We start from the raw sequence: 20,005 nt of genomic DNA, 5'->3' as shown, positions 1-20,005 counted from the left end.
TGGGCTCTATTAAGCTATAGAAGGCAGTACTTTACTTTGGCCTACAAATGTTCATGCGAAACTATTGGTCGTGCACACACAAACTATTGCCCGTTTACACAGTGGTTAATCCAAATGGTCTGAGTATCTACAGGGCTGATGTAACCCAGGTTTCAAAAGGTTTTCAAAAGGTTTGTGTCACTGCTGTCTGTGTGTCACTGACAGAGTCACACACACAGTCACACACACACTCAGTCTCACTCACTCAATCAATCAGTCACACCAGTGCTTGCAATTGCCAATAATTGCATGAAGCAGAGACAGTCTGCAGTAGCAGAGTGAGGTGCACACTACTCTGAGATTTCCACCCAAACTGACTGCTGGCACAACATGCTGGCTGTGCCTGCATGAATCTGATTGAATTGGCCAGGTTACTTTTCTTGATAAGAAAAAGGATCATGATGGCGAGCCAACTAACCCGAACCCAACTTTAATGAAGTTTGTCCTACCAGGAGGGTGAGCAGCAGCCACAAATTCATATCCCCCCAAGTAACATTACACACTACACTGCCTCACACTGCCACTTCCCTCTGACTATTGACAATACCTACCTGCTTAAAGGGCAAGACCACTTTGGTAGAGGTTTGGGATAGTTACCTTGCCATGATGTAACTCCAAAGGTGGACAAGAAATCAAAAATAATTGCTCCATTGATTAGAAATTGATAATTCTAAATTTGCTCCTCATTGACTTACATTGTACGGTAAAACAGCTCTCAAAGTCACTCTTTAAGCACTATACTAAGTCTAGACTAGCATGGAACAGGCTGGACTAGGCTAGACTAGAGTGTACTAGGCTGTACCAGACTCTAATACTCTCTATTAGGCTTTACTAGTCCCTTGTCAGCCCTCTAGATACTCAGACCATAGGGACTAAACACTGCGTACACGGGCCATAGCTTGTGTGTTCACGAGCAATAGTTTCGCATGAGCCTTTGTAGGCCACAGTAAAGTACTGGCTTCTATAGCCTAATAGAGCCCAGTAAAGCCTAGCAAAGCCTACTAGAGCTTAAAACAGCCTATTAGAGACCAGTAGAGTCTAGTACAGTACAGTACAGTACAGTACAGCCTAGTGCACCCAAGACTAGTATAGTCCAGCCTGTTGGGAGAACAGAGTAGTGGAGGTTGGTATAGGCTATACTAGCATGGAACAGGCTGGACTAGGCTAGACTAGAGTGTACTAGGCTGTACCAGACTCTAATACTCTCTATTAGGCTTTACTAGTCCCTTGTCAGCCCTCTAGATACTCAGACCATAGGGACTAAACACTGCGTACACGGGCCATAGCTTGTGTGTTCACAAGCAATAGTTTCGCATGAGCCTTTGTAGGCCACAGTAAAGTACTGGCTTCTATAGCCTAATAGAGCCCAGTAAAGCCTAGCAAAGCCTACTAGAGCTTAAAACAGCCTATTAGAGACCAGTAGAGTCTAGTACAGTACAGTACAGTACAGTACAGTACAGTACAGTACAGTACAGTACAGTACAGTACAGCCTAGTGCACCCAAGACTAGTATAGTCCAGCCTGTTGGGAGAACAGAGTAGTGGAGGTTGGTATAGGCTATACTAGCATGGAACAGGCTGGACTAGGCTAGACTAGAGTGTACTAGGCTGTACCAGACTCTAATACTCTCTATTAGGCTTTACTAGTCCCTTGTCAGCCCTCTAGATACTCAGACCATAGGGACTAAACACTGCATACACGGGCCATAGCTTGTGTGTTCACGAGCAATAGTTTCGCATGAGCCTTTGTAGGCCACAGTAAAGTACTGGCTTCTATAGCCTAATAGAGCCCAGTAAAGCCTAGCAAAGCCTACTAGAGCTTAAAACAGCCTATTAGAGACCAGTAGAGTCTAGTACAGTACAGTACAGTACAGTACAGCCTAGTGCACCCAAGACTAGTATAGTCCAGCCTGTTGGGAGAACAGAGTAGTGGAGGTTGGTATAGGCTATACTAGCATGGAACAGGCTGGACTAGGCTAGACTAGAGTGTACTAGGCTGTACCAGACTCTAATACTCTCTATTAGGCTTTACTAGTCCCTTGTCAGCCCTGTAGATACTCAGACCATAGGGACTAAACACTGCGTACACGGGCCATAGCTTGTGTGTTCACGAGCAATAGTTTCGCATGAGCCTTTGTAGGCCACAGTAAAGTACTGGCTTCTATAGCCTAATAGAGCCCAGTAAAGCCTAGCAAAGCCTACTAGAGCTTAAAACAGCCTATTAGAGACCAGTAGAGTCTAGTACAGTACAGTACAGTACAGTACAGTACAGCCTAGTGCACCCAAGACTAGTATAGTCCAGCCTGTTGGGAGAACAGAGTAGTGGAGGTTGGTATAGGCTATACTAGCATGGAACAGGCTGGACTAGGCTAGACTAGAGTGTACTAGGCTGTACCAGACTCTAATACTCTCTATTAGGCTTTACTAGTCCCTTGTCAGCCCTCTAGATACTCAGACCATAGGGACTAAACACTGCATACACGGGCCATAGCTTGTGTGTTCACGAGCAATAGTTTCGCATGAGCCTTTGTAGGCCACAGTAAAGTACTGGCTTCTATAGCCTAATAGAGCCCAGTAAAGCCTAGCAAAGCCTACTAGAGCTTAAAACAGCCTATTAGAGACCAGTAGAGTCTAGTACAGTACAGTACAGTACAGTACAGTACAGCCTAGTGCACCCAAGACTAGTATAGTCCAGCCTGTTGGGAGAACAGAGTAGTGGAGGTTGGTATAGGCTATACTAGCATGGAACAGGCTGGACTAGGCTAGACTAGAGTGTACTAGGCTGTACCAGACTCTAATACTCTCTATTAGGCTTTACTAGTCCCTTGTCAGCCTTCTAGATACTCAGACCATAGGGACTAAACACTGCGTACACGGGCCATAGCTTGTGTGTTCACGAGCAATAGTTTCGCATGAGCCTTTGTAGGCCACAGTAAAGTACTGGCTTCTATAGCCTAATAGAGCCCAGTAAAGCCTAGCAAAGCCTACTAGAGCTTAAAACAGCCTATTAGAGACCAGTAGAGTCTAGTACAGTACAGTACAGTACAGCCTAGTGCACCCAAGACTAGTATAGTCCAGCCTGTTGGGAGAACAGAGTAGTGGAGGTTGGTATAGGCTATACTAGCATGGAACAGGCTGGACTAGGCTAGACTAGAGTGTACTAGGCTGTACCAGACTCTAATACTCTCTATTAGGCTTTACTAGTCCCTTGTCAGCCCTCTAGATACTCAGACCATAGGGACTAAACACTGCGTACACGGGCCATAGCTTGTGTGTTCACGAGCAATAGTTTCGCATGAGCCTTTGTAGGCCACAGTAAAGTACTGGCTTCTATAGCCTAATAGAGCCCAGTAAAGCCTAGCAAAGCCTACTAGAGCTTAAAACAGCCTATTAGAGACCAGTAGAGTCTAGTACAGTACAGTACAGTACAGCCTAGTGCACCCAAGACTAGTATAGTCCAGCCTGTTGGGAGAACAGAGTAGGGGAGGGTGGTATAGGCTATACTAGCATGGAACAGGCTGGACTAGGCTAGACTAGATTTTACTAGGCTGTACCAGACTCTAATACTCTCTATTAGGCTTTACTAGTCCCTTGTCAGCCCTGTAGATACTCAGACCATAGGGACTAACCACTGAGTACACGGGCCATAGCTTGTGTGTTCACGAGCAATTGTTTTGCATGAGCCTTTGTAGGCCAAAGTAAAGTACTGGCTTCTATAGCCTAATAGAGCCCAGTAAAGCCTAGAAAAGCCTACTAGAGCTTAAAACAGCCTATTAGAGACTAAGCAATAGTCCAGCCTTTTGATGGAACAGACTAGGGGAGGGCGATATAGGCTCTACTAGCATGGAACAGACTGGACTAGTTAAGACTAGGTTAAACTAGGCTCTACTAGGCTCTATTAGGTTGTACTAGGCTGTAATAGGCTGGACTAGGCTGTAATAGGCTGGACTAAGCTGTAATAGGCTGGACTAGGCTTTAATAGGCGGGACTAAGCTGGACTAGGCTTGAATAGGTTGGACTAGGCTGGACTAGGCTGTAATAGGCTGGACTAGGCTATAATAGGTGGGACTAGGCTGGACTAGGCTTTAATAGGCTGGACTAGGCTGGACTAGGCTTTAATAGGCTGGACTAGGCTATAATAGGCTGGACTAGGCTGGACTAGGTTATAATAGGCTGGACTAGGCTGGACTAGGCTGTAATAGGCTGGACTAGGCTGTACTAGGCGGGAATTGGCGAGAAACAGCGTCCCGGGAGGTCACATGATGGTAAACGCCATTTACCATAGCATAGTATGGGAGGTGTACACAATGTACACAGCCCATAGTTCTAATATTAGGCTGACTATGGCTCTCCACTGCCCCCCATTGAGAAAATATAGTCGGCATAGAAGTGTTCACGAAAGGTAGTCGCAAGTGTTCACTTCCCATAGCAACTATGGGAAGTGAACGACTACGTGTACACCGAGCCTAGTCTGTTCACGGGCCATAGCATTTAACATTGAGCACTACCTGCCGTGAACACCCTTATTATTGTTATTATAATTACATTATAATGGTAATAATGTTCTACTCCACTACAGCTCAGAGGCAAATCTTGTACTTTTACTCCACTACAATTATTTGAAAACTTTAGTTACTGGTTACTTTGCAGATATAAATATATTTTCATACTTTAGAGCTTCATGCATGTCCTTTTGTAAATGATTTTTTATTAGGTAAAAATGTATATAGAAAGGTCTAACCAGGGACTGGGGTTGCAAATTAGCCTCGGCTATAAACCCCATTCATGCCTCACTGTTTTCTCAGGGCACAACGACGCATGCAGTAACATTTTCATAGACCTGACTGCTTATTTCTCTCGCAAAATTTGGCAACCCACTGCACTGCAAAGCGGTGGGAAAAGATAGGATCTACAAGCATACAGCTTGTCATGCAGCAACTGTTTTATGCTTGAAGATCAGATATTTTGCGCAGGATTGAGCACATGTGTGAAGCATACCGATGTGTTCGCTACAGATCGCGCTGTTTTCTAATGCTGTGCCAACAGATCTGATCTACAAGCATAGGGCTCGCCAGGCAGCGACTGTTTTATGTTTGTAGATCAGATATTTAGCACAGGAGTAGAGCAGGAATGAGCACATTTGTGGAACATAGCGATGTGTTCACTTGTTGCGCTGACAGGGAGGAGGAGAGGAGACGCGTTTGTCAGCGACGTGGACAGCTGATAGAATGAGAGCTTTATGCTCAGACAATAATGTGAATATTATTATTATGAATAATAATGATATTGGTTTGTCAAGAGATATCCATGTGTTTTGGACAATGGAGATAGTCACGTAATTAGACAGTGGCTTCAGCGTTCATATAGGCTCCATGTTTCACTGAAGAGTTTAATGTGACGCTACAGATCGCGCTGTTTTATACGCTTTTTTGTATAAAGATTTTACATACAGAATCTGCAGTTACCATTACAAGTTAGCCTATTTTATAATGTTTCTGCCTGCCTACAACAACAACATATGTGAGCTCACTGACTGAGCAGAGTGCAATTGAAATGTTAATAGCTATTTAGAAGACAATGGAACCCCCACTGTGTGGGGGAGAAGGTGTGAGCTCGTCTGGAGCACAGAGGGGAGACAGTGACCAATAGAATAGCCTGATTTGGGGATCAAAAAGACCGTTTTTGATCCCCAAATCAGGCAGTGTGTGGGATAATGAAACCCCAGTCATGCTAGTGTTAAGTCTTGGTACCGCCCCTGATCACCAGGTGGAGCTGGTAACCAAATTATTCATTTCTTGTATAAAAAGATGTAATTTCCTGCTTTCTTGTTTATACTTGAAAAAGACCGAAAGGGTCGAAACGTTGTATCTACTGTTTGTTTGAATAAACCTTGGAGCATCAAAGTGAGTTGCGAGCCCTATTTTTGTTTCAGGTTGTTGGGAGGAATCATTAACTCTACTGGTTGTCTAAATAGTGATTAAACATGTGTAAAGAACACCATTAGTTATCTAAGGTATCTTGTGGCCAGGTCTTAGACTTAGAGTATGGAGCTTAGACGTATATGAGCTCTAGTTAGGTCTTAGACTTAGAGTATGGAGCTTAGACGTATATGAGCTCTAGTCAGGTCTTAGACTTAGAGTATGGAGCTTAGACGTATATGAGCTCTAGTCAGGTCTTAGACTTAGAGTATGGAGCTTAGACGTATATGAGCTCTAGTCAGGTCTTAGACTTAGAGTATGGAGCTTAGACGTATATGAGCTCTAGTTAGGTCTTAGACTTAGAGTATGGAGTTTAGACGTATATGAGCTCTAGTTAGGTCTTAGACTTAGAGTATGGAGCTTAGACGTATATGAGCTCTAGTCAGGTCTTAGACTTAGAGTATGGAGCTTAGACGTATATGAGCTCTAGTCAGGTCTTAGACATAGAGTATGGAGCTTAGACGTATATGAGGAGGACATTGTTTCATGTTAGTTAGACGTATATGAGCTCTAGAGGAGGACATTGTTTCATGTTAGTTAGACGTATATGAGCTCTAGAGGAGGACATTGTTTCATGTTAGTTAGACGTATATGAGCTCTAGAGGACGACATTGTTTCATGTTAGTTAGACGTATATGAGCTCTAGAGGAGGACATTGTTTCATGTTAGTTAGACGTATATGAGCTCTAGAGGAGGACATTGTTTCATGTTAGTTAGACGTATATGAGCTCTAGAGGAGGACATTGTTTCATGTTAGTTAGACGTATATGAGCTCTAGAGGAGGACATTGTTTAGACGTATATGAGCTCTAGAGGAGGACATTGTTTCATGTTAGTTATTTTCTTTCTCTTTGAGTATTGAAATATTAATTCAGTTTGTTTATGGGCTTACTGTTAGAAATGTATATTGTTGCTTATCTATTCATTTTAGGCAGTATTTAACATCTTTCTCTCTGTGTGTACAGAGGTACAGCTAAACAACTTGTATCTGATTTGTTTAAATTTCCATATGCATTCATAAAGATTCATAAAACTTCTGTTGTGGTTAAATTAATTAATATTTCAATCTATAATTAACACTGCATACGATGGGACGCTTTTGTTTTTTTATTTATTCTAAATGATGTATTCCTCTCTCTCTCTCTCTCTCTCTCTCTCTCTCTCTCTCTCTCTCTCTCTCTCCAGAGTCAGTGAGGTTGGTGAATGGGACTAGTGTGTGTTCAGGCAGAGTGGAGGTGAGGTCTAATCAGTCTTGGGTCTCAGTGTGTGAAGGTGACTTTGACCAGCAGGATGCAGAGGTGGTCTGTAGGGAGCTTGGCTGTGGGGCTCCTTCAGTCCTCCAGGGGGCGCTCTATGGAGAACTGGACACTCCAATGTGGTCCAAAGAGTTCCAGTGTGAAGGCAATGAGTCTGTTCTCCTGGACTGTAGAACCTCAGACTCAACTAGAAACACGAGCTCACCTAATAAGACTATTGAACTCACCTGCTCAGGTATGAGACCTGGGACTTAGGTTTGGATTATTACTTAGCAAAATATGATGTATTTTATAAAAATGCTGTATATGGTAACATTATTACAGTGAAGATATCTATATCTCTTAATTCAATTAATGTTGTTTGTTATAAACGAACCGTTTATTTTCATTCCTGTATACATTTTATTTTAATCTCTTTTTATATAAGGCATACATTTCATTATTCACTCATTCCCAGCCTTTGAATATCAAATAAATATCATCAAACAGGAGAATCAAAGGACATCTTGTCTTTTATTCCAACACATCAACAAGCTGCTGTATTGGTAGAGAGGATCCATGTTCTCTGTTAAAGTGAAACTCATTTATTTGATTTTTATTTATTTTTTCTCCTCAGTTCCCCAGGTTAAACCAACACACAACTCAACAGGTAAACAAAGATGAAAGAAGAACAAGTGATAATAGATGACAGTCTTGAAGGTATTTATTAATGTAATGCTTTTTACTGCTTATTTTCTGTACAGAGTCTGATGATGTCAGGCTGGTGGGAGGAACCAGTAACTGTAGTGGCATGCTGGAAATTAAACACCAGGGAGAGTGGAGACCAATGTTGGCTTGGTTTGACTGGAACAGGATGTCATCATCTGTAGTGTGTAGACAGCTGGACTGTGGCTTTGCTGTCTCAACAGAATTTACTTCTCTTTCTACACGTCAAGCTGGATGGGTGATTCCATCTTCCTGTGTTGGCTCTGAGTCTTCACTGATGGAGTGTGGACCAGTAAAGTCTTATGATTCCACTGTCACACTGAAGGTGAACTGTTCAGGTAAAACAATTACTTCAACAATGACACTAATCTTTACACTCTCTTAATGACACTAATCTTTACACTCTCTTCAGAATCAGGTTTATTGTCACATCACAGGTTTACAAGGTAAAAAAGTGGGTGAAATTCGTTTTTGTACATCGTTCCCATCGCAACGTTAATTTCCATAGAAAGAAGGGGGGGGGGGGGAGAAGAAGAGGGGTGAGGGGCAAGTGGGAAGGAGATCAAAAACAAGAGAACAACAGAAGGCCAGACAAGTTATCTACATATTTACAAAGTACCTGAGATAATACAAAACTAAGGTGCCTGAGCATAGCAGCAATGTATGTATACTGTGCATGATATACTTATACTGTGCATGATATACGTATGGACGTTAAGGTGCTTAGAGAAAAAAAAGAGCACAATAAAAAAAGACAAAAAAAGTCAGTGCGTTATACATGGGATTAAGGTGCAAAAGGTCAATGCGTGTCCACCTAGGGTGGACTGACCCTAGTATAATCCGCAAGTAGCTCCATGAGGGAGTGCAACAAAAAGTAATTTGTACCTGGTGTAGTCCACAGGTATGTCCGAGGGGGAGCTAAGTCCAAGTCATTTGTCCCTGGTATAATCCACAGGTGTGTTCAGGAAGAGCCAGAAAAGTCTGCGACCAGCTGGACAGTACCGCCTGTTGTCAGGCTGCTGAACAAGGCTTATGCCTCATTCAGCATTCTGACAGCAGCCGGATTAAAACTGCACCAGTACCTGGTGGTGGAACTCTTGATACTGCGGTAGAGCCCCTTGCCCGGTCGCGGTCGTTGTAGGGGTTTGAACAGTTTGTGACTTGGGTGGTGCTTGTCCTTGATGATGCGCTTGGCTTTGACCACGCACCGCTTTTTGTACAGTTCCTGGAGCGCTGGGAGCTCGCCTCCCATTATCCGCTCTGCCGATCGCACTACTCGCTGTAGACTGATCTTTTCTCGGGCAGTGCAGTTCCCGTACCAGGCCGTGACACAGCCTGTTAGGATGCCTTCAACAGAACTGTTGTAATACAGCCTGAGGATGCGATGTCCTACTCCGAGCTTCTTCAGGCGGCGGAGCCAGTACAGTCGCTGCTGAGCCTTTTTCCTCACGTGTGTGGTGTGCGTCTCCCATTTGAGGTCCTCCTCGATGTGTACTCCGAGGAACTTGAACTCGCTGACCCTTTCCACTGCAGCACCGTTGATGAGGATGGGCGCATGGTCTCTCCGCGGCCTCCTGAAGTCCACGATCAGTTCTTTGGTCTTGTCGACGTTAAGAGTGAGGTTGTTCTCCCGGCACCAGAGTGCCAGTGAGTTGATCTCCTCTCTATAGTCAGACTCGTCGTTGTTGACGATTCGGCCTATCACTGTCGTGTCGTCCGCGTACTTTATGATGGTGTTGGAGACATGTGTGGCTATGCAGTCATACGTGTACAGGGAGTAGAGGAGAGGGCTCAGCACGCATCCCTGGGGTGCTCCGGTGTTGAGGGTCAGGGGGTCGGATGTGATGCTGCCCATTCTCACCACCTGATGTCGGTTGGACAAGAAGTCCTGTATCCAGTCGCACATGCTTGGGTGTAGCCCTAGGTCTCTGAGCTTTTTGTCAAGTATTGCTGGGACAATGGTGTTGAATGCTGAGCTGTAGTCCACGAACAGCATACGTACATATTTGTCCTTCAGCAGCTTGTTGTCCATGTGCGAGAGGACGGTGTGGAGAGCCATGGCAATAGCGTCGTCGGTGGATCTGTTTTTGCGGTATGCATACTGCCACGGATCCAGCGAGGCAGGTAGCGTGGAGCTGATGTATTCCCTCACCAGTTTCTCGAAGCACTTGCTGACGATCGGGGTGAGAGCGACAGGTCTCCAGTCGTTCAGGCATGTCACTTTGGCCTTTTTGGGAATGGGCACAATGGTTGACATTTTGAACCCTGCAGGGACCACAGCCTGGGAGAGGGAGAGGTTAAAGATGTCAGCGAAGACACCCGCCAGCTGGTCTGCACATGCCTTAAGGACCCGGCCTGGAATCCCATCAGGTCCGGCTGCCTTGTGGATGTTGACCCGTGCGAAGGCTGTACGCACTTCTCTCTCCGAGATGGTTAGAGGGTTCTCCTCTGCTGGTGCTGCTGATGGCCCCGATTGGCTGCCGCGGTTGGGGCTGATCTCAAACCGTCCGTAGAAAGTGTTCAGTTCGTTGGGGAGGGAGGCAGGCGGGTTCACCTCGCTTCTGGTTCTTGTTTTGCAGTCTGTCAAGGTGTGTACCGCCTGCCATGTGCTCCTGATGTCGCCATTGCTGAGTTGGTCTTGCATCTTTTTTGTGTAGGCCTTTTTCGCCTTCCTGATGGCGCTGTTTAGGGCCGCGCGTGTCGTGTTGCGCGTTTCCACGTCGCCAGATTTGAAACCAGCATCCCGTTCATGCAAATGTGCACGTACTCCGCTGTCCATCCATGGTTTCTGATTGGGATAGATCCGAACTGTCTTTTTTGGGACTATGTCATCTATGCACTTACTGATAAAGCCAGTGACTGAGTCTGAGAGTTCGTTGATGTGATTCCCAGCGGCGTTCTTAAACATCCCCCAGTCAGTCTGGTAGAAGCAGGATTGTAGCATAGCGTCTGTGTCCTCAGACCAGATTCGGATTTCCTTCTCAACGACCGGCTCCCTTTTTAGCCTCTGTTTGTAGGCAGGTAGCAGCTGGATGGCGTAGTGGTCAGAGCTTCCTAGCGGTGGGCGGCGGAGAGCTTTGTATCCATCCTTGAAGGGCGTGTAGCAGTGGTCAAGAATATTGTCACCACGGGTACTGCAGGTGACATGCTGGTGGAAGTTGGGAAAGATCTTTTTTAAGTCTGTCCGGTTGAAGTCGCCTAGGCAGATGGCTGCGCAGTCCGGGTGACGATTTTCTTGTGCACTGATAGCCTGGTGTAATTCCCTCATAGCTGTGTCCTTATTAGCTCCAGGATGAATGTAAACAACGGCTACAATCACAATGCCGAAGTCGCGTGGTAGGTAGAAAGGACAGCAGGCTATGATTAAAAGTTCAAGGTCTGGTGAGCAGTGACTATCTAGGATTTTAACATCTTTGCACCAGTTGTTGTTGATCAAGGCACAAACTCCCCCCCCACGTTGCTTACCGCTTAGTACAGGGTCTCTGTCTTTCCTATACGCGGTGAAGCCAGGAGGAGTGATGGAAGAATCAGATGCTAACTCCGTTAGCCACGTCTCCGTTAGCACAACAATCGACGTGTTCCTCGTCTCAGTGTTATACTTAACGCGCGCCAGTAAGTCGTCCATAGTGGTCACTGTTCTTGATTCACACAGAGATCTAACGTTCGCTAGCAGGATTGAAGGCAGTGCAGGTTTATATCCACATTTTGTTGTTCTTACGAGGAGACCCGCTCTTGTTCCTCGTCGGCCTGGCCGTCTCCTTCGCCGCTTCCGTGTTATTGTCCCAGCCGGGACAAAGGGAAGCCCTCCCCCCACCCAGCCGGGTGGAGGGTTTTCGGCAAAAAAGTCCGGAATTCTGTGTGTAATCGCTGTGCTGATGTCCATAAGTGCTTGTCTGTCATAACTCCTTAGACACCTGACGGTGTAGGAAAAAAAGAGAAGGCTAAAAAATACTAAAAAGACGGAAAAACTTTGCGACGCTACGGAGCGAGTACAAGAGCAGCCTTCCTCCATGGCGCTCCCAGTATACTCTCTTATATAATTGCCCTCTCTCTCACACACTAGCTTGTCTCTATAGCTTGTCTCTACTGTGCATACGTCTGTCCTTCTATATCTGCATGTCTGTGTGCCTTTAAAAGTTGTGTCATTATCAATATGCATTTAAAACGTGCCATTTCGTTTCATCTGAAGTTCAAAATTGATTAGACACGTTTACAGAGCTCCATTTGTTATTTAAAGTTTATTTTACTAGATGAATACATATTGAGTCACATTACTGGATAGTAGAGCAGATAAGGTCTACTCTATGTTTAGACTTAATAGAGTATATAGTTCCAGGTGCATTCTTTAAAGGTTTCATGACGTTCAGTTTTACCACACATTAAAAGTCTTTGTCATGGTCCTTCAAACGTGTATAAAAAGTTTTAACAAAACATTCCACTCCATTGATCCATGGCAGGTGTTTTTCTCTCACATTTCTAAAGAAAAAAGAAAAAAGAAATCTTTGCCTGCGGGTGTCGCTGTTGAGGGATTTTGCTTGTCAATCATCGCCTCTGCTCCGCCCCCCCCCCCAAAGGAAAGGATAGGGGAGGGGAGGGGCGAGGAGGAGAGTGGGCAGGATTAATGGCCTGTGACTTCACTGCCCAAGGGCCAAGCTCAGATTACTTTTCAGCCTAATTATTCAGAAAACCCCAGACCACAGAAAATCCACTGAATGTTCAAAGTTCAGATTTTTTGGGTGTAATTGAGGTCATAAAACCCCCCAAAAAACATTAAAAAAATAAGAAAAAGTGAAAATGAATGTCATAGAACCTTTAAAGATTCATGTATCCTATGTTGTGGTTTAATGCATTTACTTTTTAAATCATAATGCTTACTCTCTCCATACTGCGCAATACATCCCCCCCCCCCCTCTCTCTCTCTCTCTCCAGAGTCTGTTAGGTTGGTGAATGTGACTAGTGTGTGTTCAGGCAGAGTGGAGGTGAAGTCTAATCAGTCGTGGGTCTCAGTGTATGAAGGTGACTTTGACCAGCAGGATGCAGAGGTGGTCTGTAGGGAGCTTGGCTGTGGGGCTCCTTCAGTCCGCCAGGGGGCGTTCTATGGAGAAGTGGAGGGTCCAATGTGGACCAAAGAGTTCCAGTGTGAAGGCAACGAGTCTGTTCTCCTGGACTGTAGAACCTCAACCTCAACTAGAAACACCAGCTCACCTGACAAGACTATTGGACTCATCTGCTCAGGTAAAAGACAAACTATATCTTTGGATTATTACTTACCAAAATATGAACTATTATATGTGATATGAATCTAAAAGTGCCGCATACATTTGTAATAAGATTAGGAGAGTGAATAAATCTTTATATCCAAATTCAAGTCAGTCCATTGTATTATCTCTTGGCATGATGCAGTAATTAGAATCACAGACGGTGACACAATTAAAGTTATTTGCAATCATCAAACAAATAGTTAATTTATATTAGTGAGTACAACTTATTTTCATCAATAAATTTAATCAAATAGGAAAATCAAAGGACATCTTGTCCTGTATTTCAACACATAAACAAGCTGCTGTATTGGTAGAGAGGATCCATGTACTCTATTACAGTGAAACTCATTTATTTGATGATTTATTTTCTCCTCAGCTCTCCAGGTTACACGAACACACAACTCAACAGGTAAACAAAGATGAAAGAAGAACAACAGATTGTTTACAATGCTTTCATGTAGTAATCATGTATCCTCTGCGGTGGTTTAGTAATGTAATCTTTTAAGTAATAATTATTTCTCTCTCACAATACTTTGAGCGAGACGGGATGCTATTGTTTCTCATTTATTCTAAACACTCTCTCTCTCTCTCTCTCTCTCTCTCTCTCTCTCTCTCTCTCTCTCTCTCTCTCTCTCTCTCTCTCTCTCTCTCTCTCTCTCTCTCTCTCTCTCTCTCTCTCTCTCTCTCTCTCTCTCTCTCCAGAGTCAGTGAGGTTGGTGAATGGGACTAGTGTGTGTTCAGGCAGGGTGGAGGTGAAGTCTAATCAGTTGTGGGTCTCAGTGTGTGAAGGTGACTTTGACCAGCAGGATGCAGAGGTGGTCTGTAGGGAGCTTGACTGTGGGGCTCCTTCAGTCCTCCAGGGGGCACTCTATGGAGAAGTTGACACTCCAATGTGGACACAAGAGTTCCAGTGTGAAGGCAACGAGTCTTTTCTCCTGGACTGTGGAACCTCAAACTCAACTAGTAACACCAGCTCACCTAACAAGACTGTTGAACTCACCTGTTTGGGTAATAGACCAGATATTTTCTTGCTTTGGATTTATATTCTATAATACAAGTCATTGCATTGCATTAATGTTTACTCTATTGACTCTTTACAGTGAATGATAATGTCAGGTTGGTGGGAGGAGTCAGTAATTGTACTGGTAAACTGGAGATGAAACACCAGGGAGAGTGGAGGCCAGTGGATGGTGGGTTTCACTGGAACCTGAAATCATCATCTGTAGTGTGTAGACAGCTGGACTGTGGCTCTGCTGTTTCAACAGAAAGGAGTTCTGGTTTTACACATCAACCTGTATGGAGGATTACACCTTACTGTGCTGGTTCTGAGTCTTCACTGAGCGACTGTGTCATAATGGAGACTTTTGGTATCAAACGGAAAGGTTTGATTACAGGCAGACCCACAGTGATCTGTTCAGGTAACGAAAAACAATTACTTGAACAATGACAGCAATCTACAGTACCTCATTTAATCTGTCTGTCTGTCTGTCTGTCTGTCTGTCTGTCTGTCTGTCTGTCTGTCTGTCTGTCTGTCTGTTTGTCCATCTGTCTGACTATCCATTCATCATTTCATCAGTTTGCATGTGTTTGTGTGCGCATACGCGTGCGTGCGCGCGTGTGTGTGTGGGGGGGGGGGGACTTGTGGGGGCTTTTAGTCTCCTATGAGCTAATGGGGAGGATAATGGTCCCATTAATAATAATGAAACCATTATGGATCAAAATGCATCCATAATGGTTTCATATATATTCAATAGTGGATTCATAAAATTCTCTTTTAAATTCTCTCTCTCTCTCTCTCTCTCTCTCTCTCTCTCTCTCTCTCTCTCTCTCTCTCTCTCTCTCTCTCTCTCTCTCTCTTCAGAGTCAGTGAGGTTGGTGAATGGGACTAGTGTGTGTTCAGGCAGAGTGGAGGTGAAGTCTAATCAGTCGTGGGCCTCAGTGTGTGAAGGTGACTTTGACCAGCAGGATGCAGAGGTGGTCTGTAGGGAGCTTGGCTGTGGGGCTCCTTCAGTCCTCCAGGGGGCGCTCTATGGAGAAGTAAACACTCCAATGTGGACCGAATACTTCCAGTGTGAAGGTAATGAATCTGTTCTCCTGGACTGTATAACCTCAAACTCAACTAGAAACACCAGCTCACCCAACAAGACTGTTGAACTCACTTGCTCAGGTAAAAGGCAAACTACACTTTAGGTTTGGGTTATAGTTTTATAATGAACATAATAGTTTGGGGTTTTTTTACGTTTACTTTCTTTTCTCTACAGAGTCTGATGATGTAAGGTTGGTTGAAGGAACCAATAACTGTACTGGTCTACTGGAGATGAAACAGCAGGGAGAATGGAGACCAGTGGATGGTTGGTCTGCCTGGAACCTGAAGTCATCATCTGTAGTGTGTAGACAGCTGGACTGTGGCTCTGCTGTTTCAACAGAAAGGAGTTCTGGTTCTACACATAAACCTACGTGGAGGATTACGTCTTCCTGTGTTGGGTCTGAGTCTTCACTGAGGGAGTGTGGAACACAGATGTCTGCTACTTCCTTGTACATACTGGAGGTGATCTGTTCAGGTAAAGAACTACTACTTCAGCAACAGTAATATTTACAGTTTATTTTACAGCCACAGCCCTGGGTTCTGCACCCCTCGTGACTGAAACCCCAGGAGGTTTAGAACTAAATAGTAATGTGTATGTGTACATACACATTACAATGTGTACATTGTGTATGTTTTACTGTATATATGGTTTTGTGGGGATGTAACAATATTGTCATTATCGTGATATCACAACAACATACTGTATATCTCAAGATTATCGTGCGTCTCTGACGGCAACTGTCATTGGTATTCAGGTCGAAAATCGTATTGTTTTGTTTGAACAGCAGTGGAGTAATGAAAATGAAAAAGCCTATACTTTGTAGTGAGTCATTTGTAAAGTCTGATGACAATCATGTTTTCATCATCAGCCTATCAAAGTGTACGACTTGAAATGTATTCTCTCTCTCTCTCTCTCTCTCTCTCTCTCTCTCTCTCTCTCTCTCTCTCTCTAGAGTCAGTGAGGTTGGTGAATGGTGCTAGTTTGTGTTCAGGCAGAGTGGAGGTGAACTCAGAATCAACTTGGTCACATCACAGGTCTACAAGTGTAAAGGGGTGGTGGGAATTCTTTTTTGGAGAAGCTCCGTCAAAGACAAGTCTAAAAAAGTCTGATAAGTCATGGGTCTCAGTGTATGAAGATGACTTTGACCAGCAGGATGCAGAGGTGGTCTGTAGGGAGCTTGGCTGTGGGGCTCCTTCAGTCCACCAGGGGGCGCTCTATGGAGAAGTGAACACTTCAATTTGGACCAAAGAGTTCCAGTGTGACGGCAACGAGTCTGTTCTCCTGGACTGTAGAACATCAAACTCAACTAGAAACACCAGCTCACCTAACAAGACTGTTGAACTCACCTGCTTAGGTGAATTACAAATTGTATTTTTGGTTTGGATTATCATTTTCTAATGACATTAATATAATTTTTTTCTTTACTGTTTACTCTCTTGACTCTGTACAGAGTCTGCTGATGTCAGATTGGTGGGAGGAATCGGTAACTGCATTGGTATACTGGAGATGAAACACCAGGAAGAGTGGAGACCAGTGGATGGTTGGTCTGACTGGAACCTGAAGTCATCATCTGTAGTGTGTAGACAGCTGGACTGTGGCTCTGCTTTTTCAAGAAAGTGGAATTCTGGGTTTACACGTGAACCTGTTTGGTGGATTTCATCTTCCTGTGTTGGGTCTGAGTCTTCACTGAGAGAGTGTGGAACAAAGGTTTCTGTTAATTCCACTGCCAGACTGGAGGTGATCTGTTCAGGTAAAACAGTGACTTCCTCAATGGCATATATACATTGTTATCTATCTGTCTGTCTGTCTGTCTGTCTGTCTGTCTGTCTGCCTAATGTATGTTGTTTGCACATTCACTTCAGTTTCAGGATAAATGAGAACCTAAATACGTGTTCTACTTTCATTACATTCGACCAATAACTATTAATTTGAAATGTGATTTAATTTTTAAAATACAAAAGTACTCATGATTCTTAATGCATGAGCTGATTATTGCAGATCTTGACCTGCGTCTTTATGTTGTCAAGATTTCCCTCAGTTTAGAATCAGACACAATTAGTCATCTGTCTGTTTAGAGTCAATGATGTTTATAATTAACTTATTTCCAATCTTTTGATCTTTCTCTCATTTGACCTTATTGTCATTTTCTCTCTGTGTATACATCTGTTGTTTCAGTCAATCACCTCTGTCTTGTTACAGATCTGCCATTTAATCCAAACATCACCTTCTTCTCCTCCTCCATGAATGGGGTTTCTGAGGGCCAGCATCAGGGGCCACAGGTGATGGAGGGTTACAGCTTCTCCATCACCTGCTCCATTCAGCCACAGTACCCAGGAGGATCCTTCCACCTCACCTTCACTGGATCCATCACAACACACGACTACACCCAGCCAGCAGTCAATCACTCTGCCAACTTCCTGTTTCCTGCAGCAAACCACACCCACCACGGGAACTACAGCAGTTACAACACAACACAAAACCACACCCAGCCAGCTGTCAATCACTCTGCCATCTTCCTGTTTCCTGTAGCAGACCTCACACACCACGGGAACTACAGCTGTATTTATCACATCAATGTTTACTCAACTGACTTCTACTATAAGAGCCAGTTCCTCTCTGTCACTGTCAGAGGTAACCAGAATTACATTGACTTTTCAAGTCACAATATGTAACTCAATCAAGCAAATTACATAAAGCAGGATTGAATATGACATAAATTAACAAATGTAAAATAATTACATCAAATACACTTTTTAATGAGAGTTGATCTTTACTTGATGTTTCATGTTGTCAAATATTTTCTCTCACAGCTTCTCATCTGACATCTAACATCCTCAAAGTTACAGTCGTAATGCTGCTGGTGTTGGTGGTGATAAGCTATGTCCTCTATCGTGTCTGGAAGGTAATGTATACGTCTTTATTCAATCTTTATTCATCTTCATTCAATACCAAACCAAAATATAAGTTAATTAGTTCCACTGTTTGTATTGAAGAGAACCTGATCTGATCCAGTAAGATCAAGTTGTGTGCTGCTGTGTTTCTCCAGGCCACCAGAAGGCAGAGGGCAGAAGTGGAGACCAGAGTTTATTATAATGTAGGACGGGAGAACGTTGAGATGGTTTATTATAACGCTGTTGGTTCCGATGCTGAAGCTGGACCCAGTGAAGAGACAGAATACCACCAGTATGAAGAGATAAACCTCCAAGGAAGGTCTGAAGCTGGACCCAGTGCAGAGACAGAATACGACCAGTATGATGACATAGATCTACCAGGAGGGTCTGAAGCTGGACCCGGTGAAGAGACAGAATACGACCAGTATGACGACATAGATCTACCAGGAGGGTCTGAAGCTGGACCCAGTGAAGAGACATAATACGACCACTCCTGGTAGATCTATGTCATCATACTGGTCGTCGACCAGTATGATGACATAGATCTACCAGGAGGGTCTGAAGCTGGACCCAGTGAAGAACCAGGACACCACGTGTATGAGGTGGATCTCTGAGGAGTTCATGTCACATCCATTACATAACTGTCCATCACCTCAGTCAAGGTTTGAACATTTACACTGAACTGTAAATGTACCAGAAAGACCAAGTGAGATTTAGAAGAGGCAGATAAATTCTTCAGTGAAAACATTTATGAGGATACAAGTCAGAAGCCAATGACATCTACAGGGAACAAGAGCTCTGTGTTTGAAGATCAGATCACATTGGACCGTGTCTGTCTTCACCCTCATGATGTTTCATCAAGTCATTATAACTATCAGTAATTAGTTATCAATAAATGCATCTATTGATCCTACTGTACACAATACATGTCTATGCAGCCCAGGTGTTTTAGTCATTGTTCATTAGTCATTCAGCTCATAGATTGTCACACAGTGAACCATCAGAGTCTGAGCTACACAACTATTGATGTAATTACATGTGTTTCTATTGAAACAATAGAATGTGGAGATGTGTTAATAAATTATGTATATCGATTTTTGATATAATTAACTTCTTACTTTTAGATGTTTAAGTATTACATATGTTTAACACTGCTTTTGAGGATCTGTTAATAATAAGGTAGCATCATTATTTTATAGTTTTTTTGTTTTTGTTTTTTACATTTTTATCCCACGATTTGTGTAACCCATGTTTTCACCCAGTGCCAATTGCCTAAGCTTGTAATCCTGGTCGCTACTCTCCCTCTGCCAGCCTGGGGAGAGCCCCGAACTGAGCTCATGCTTCCTTCAATGCATGAGGAGTGAGCAGGCCGCTTCTTATCACCTGACAGGTGACATTTTATTGTTAATTACAGTCATGCATTGTGCCCGTCTTTTTTATATTGGGGAAAAAATACTGTTTGATGTTTTTAAACAAGGCTTATTATGAACATTACTTCTTAATGGTTTTTAGTGGATAACACAAGGGGCCTTCCCGTGGCCAAGTTGCTATTTTGTGACACCATCCTTATCCCTAAAACACCTGTGCTACCCCTTACATTATGCAAAGGTGTGGTTTGGACGTTACATTAATAAAACCAATCAGCGTGCCAGGTGTCATTTAAGCGTTTAGAGGCAGCACCAGCTGTCTTGTGCGTAATTAACGGGTAGCACATAGTGCCAACGCACAGTGCAGGGAGCAAAATAGGGCCCTCAATGTATATTAATATGTTCTTATTTTTATTTTGTTAT

The 20,005-nt window shown here is 43.7% G+C and overlaps 1 protein-coding gene across 1 annotated transcript in view; it reads left to right on the top strand.

The window, feature by feature from the left end:
* Window positions 1-18,697, top strand: part of LOC308078236 (scavenger receptor cysteine-rich type 1 protein M130-like) — a gene marked incomplete at its 3' end in the record, with an annotated part of 64,674 nt that extends 45,977 nt beyond the window's left edge. Inside the window, exons 9-20 of the mRNA XM_080419356.1 lie at window positions 7,279-7,506; window positions 7,888-7,920; window positions 8,015-8,314; window positions 13,940-14,245; window positions 14,338-14,655; window positions 15,099-15,314; window positions 15,499-15,798; window positions 16,277-16,678; window positions 16,775-17,074; window positions 17,524-17,955; window positions 18,135-18,226; window positions 18,371-18,697. Coding sequence (XP_080275482.1) covers window positions 7,279-7,506; window positions 7,888-7,920; window positions 8,015-8,314; window positions 13,940-14,245; window positions 14,338-14,655; window positions 15,099-15,314; window positions 15,499-15,798; window positions 16,277-16,678; window positions 16,775-17,074; window positions 17,524-17,955; window positions 18,135-18,226; window positions 18,371-18,697 — 3,254 coding nt within the window. The remainder of the gene's footprint in view (window positions 1-7,278; window positions 7,507-7,887; window positions 7,921-8,014; window positions 8,315-13,939; window positions 14,246-14,337; window positions 14,656-15,098; window positions 15,315-15,498; window positions 15,799-16,276; window positions 16,679-16,774; window positions 17,075-17,523; window positions 17,956-18,134; window positions 18,227-18,370) is intronic.
* Window positions 18,698-20,005: the final 1,308 nt, after the last annotated feature.

This window comes from Gymnoscopelus braueri (assembly GCF_963280865.1).
Source record: "Gymnoscopelus braueri genome assembly, chromosome: 22".
NCBI lineage: Eukaryota > Metazoa > Chordata > Actinopteri > Myctophiformes > Myctophidae > Gymnoscopelus > Gymnoscopelus braueri.
This window is presented reverse-complemented; position numbering and strand designations above follow the sequence as displayed.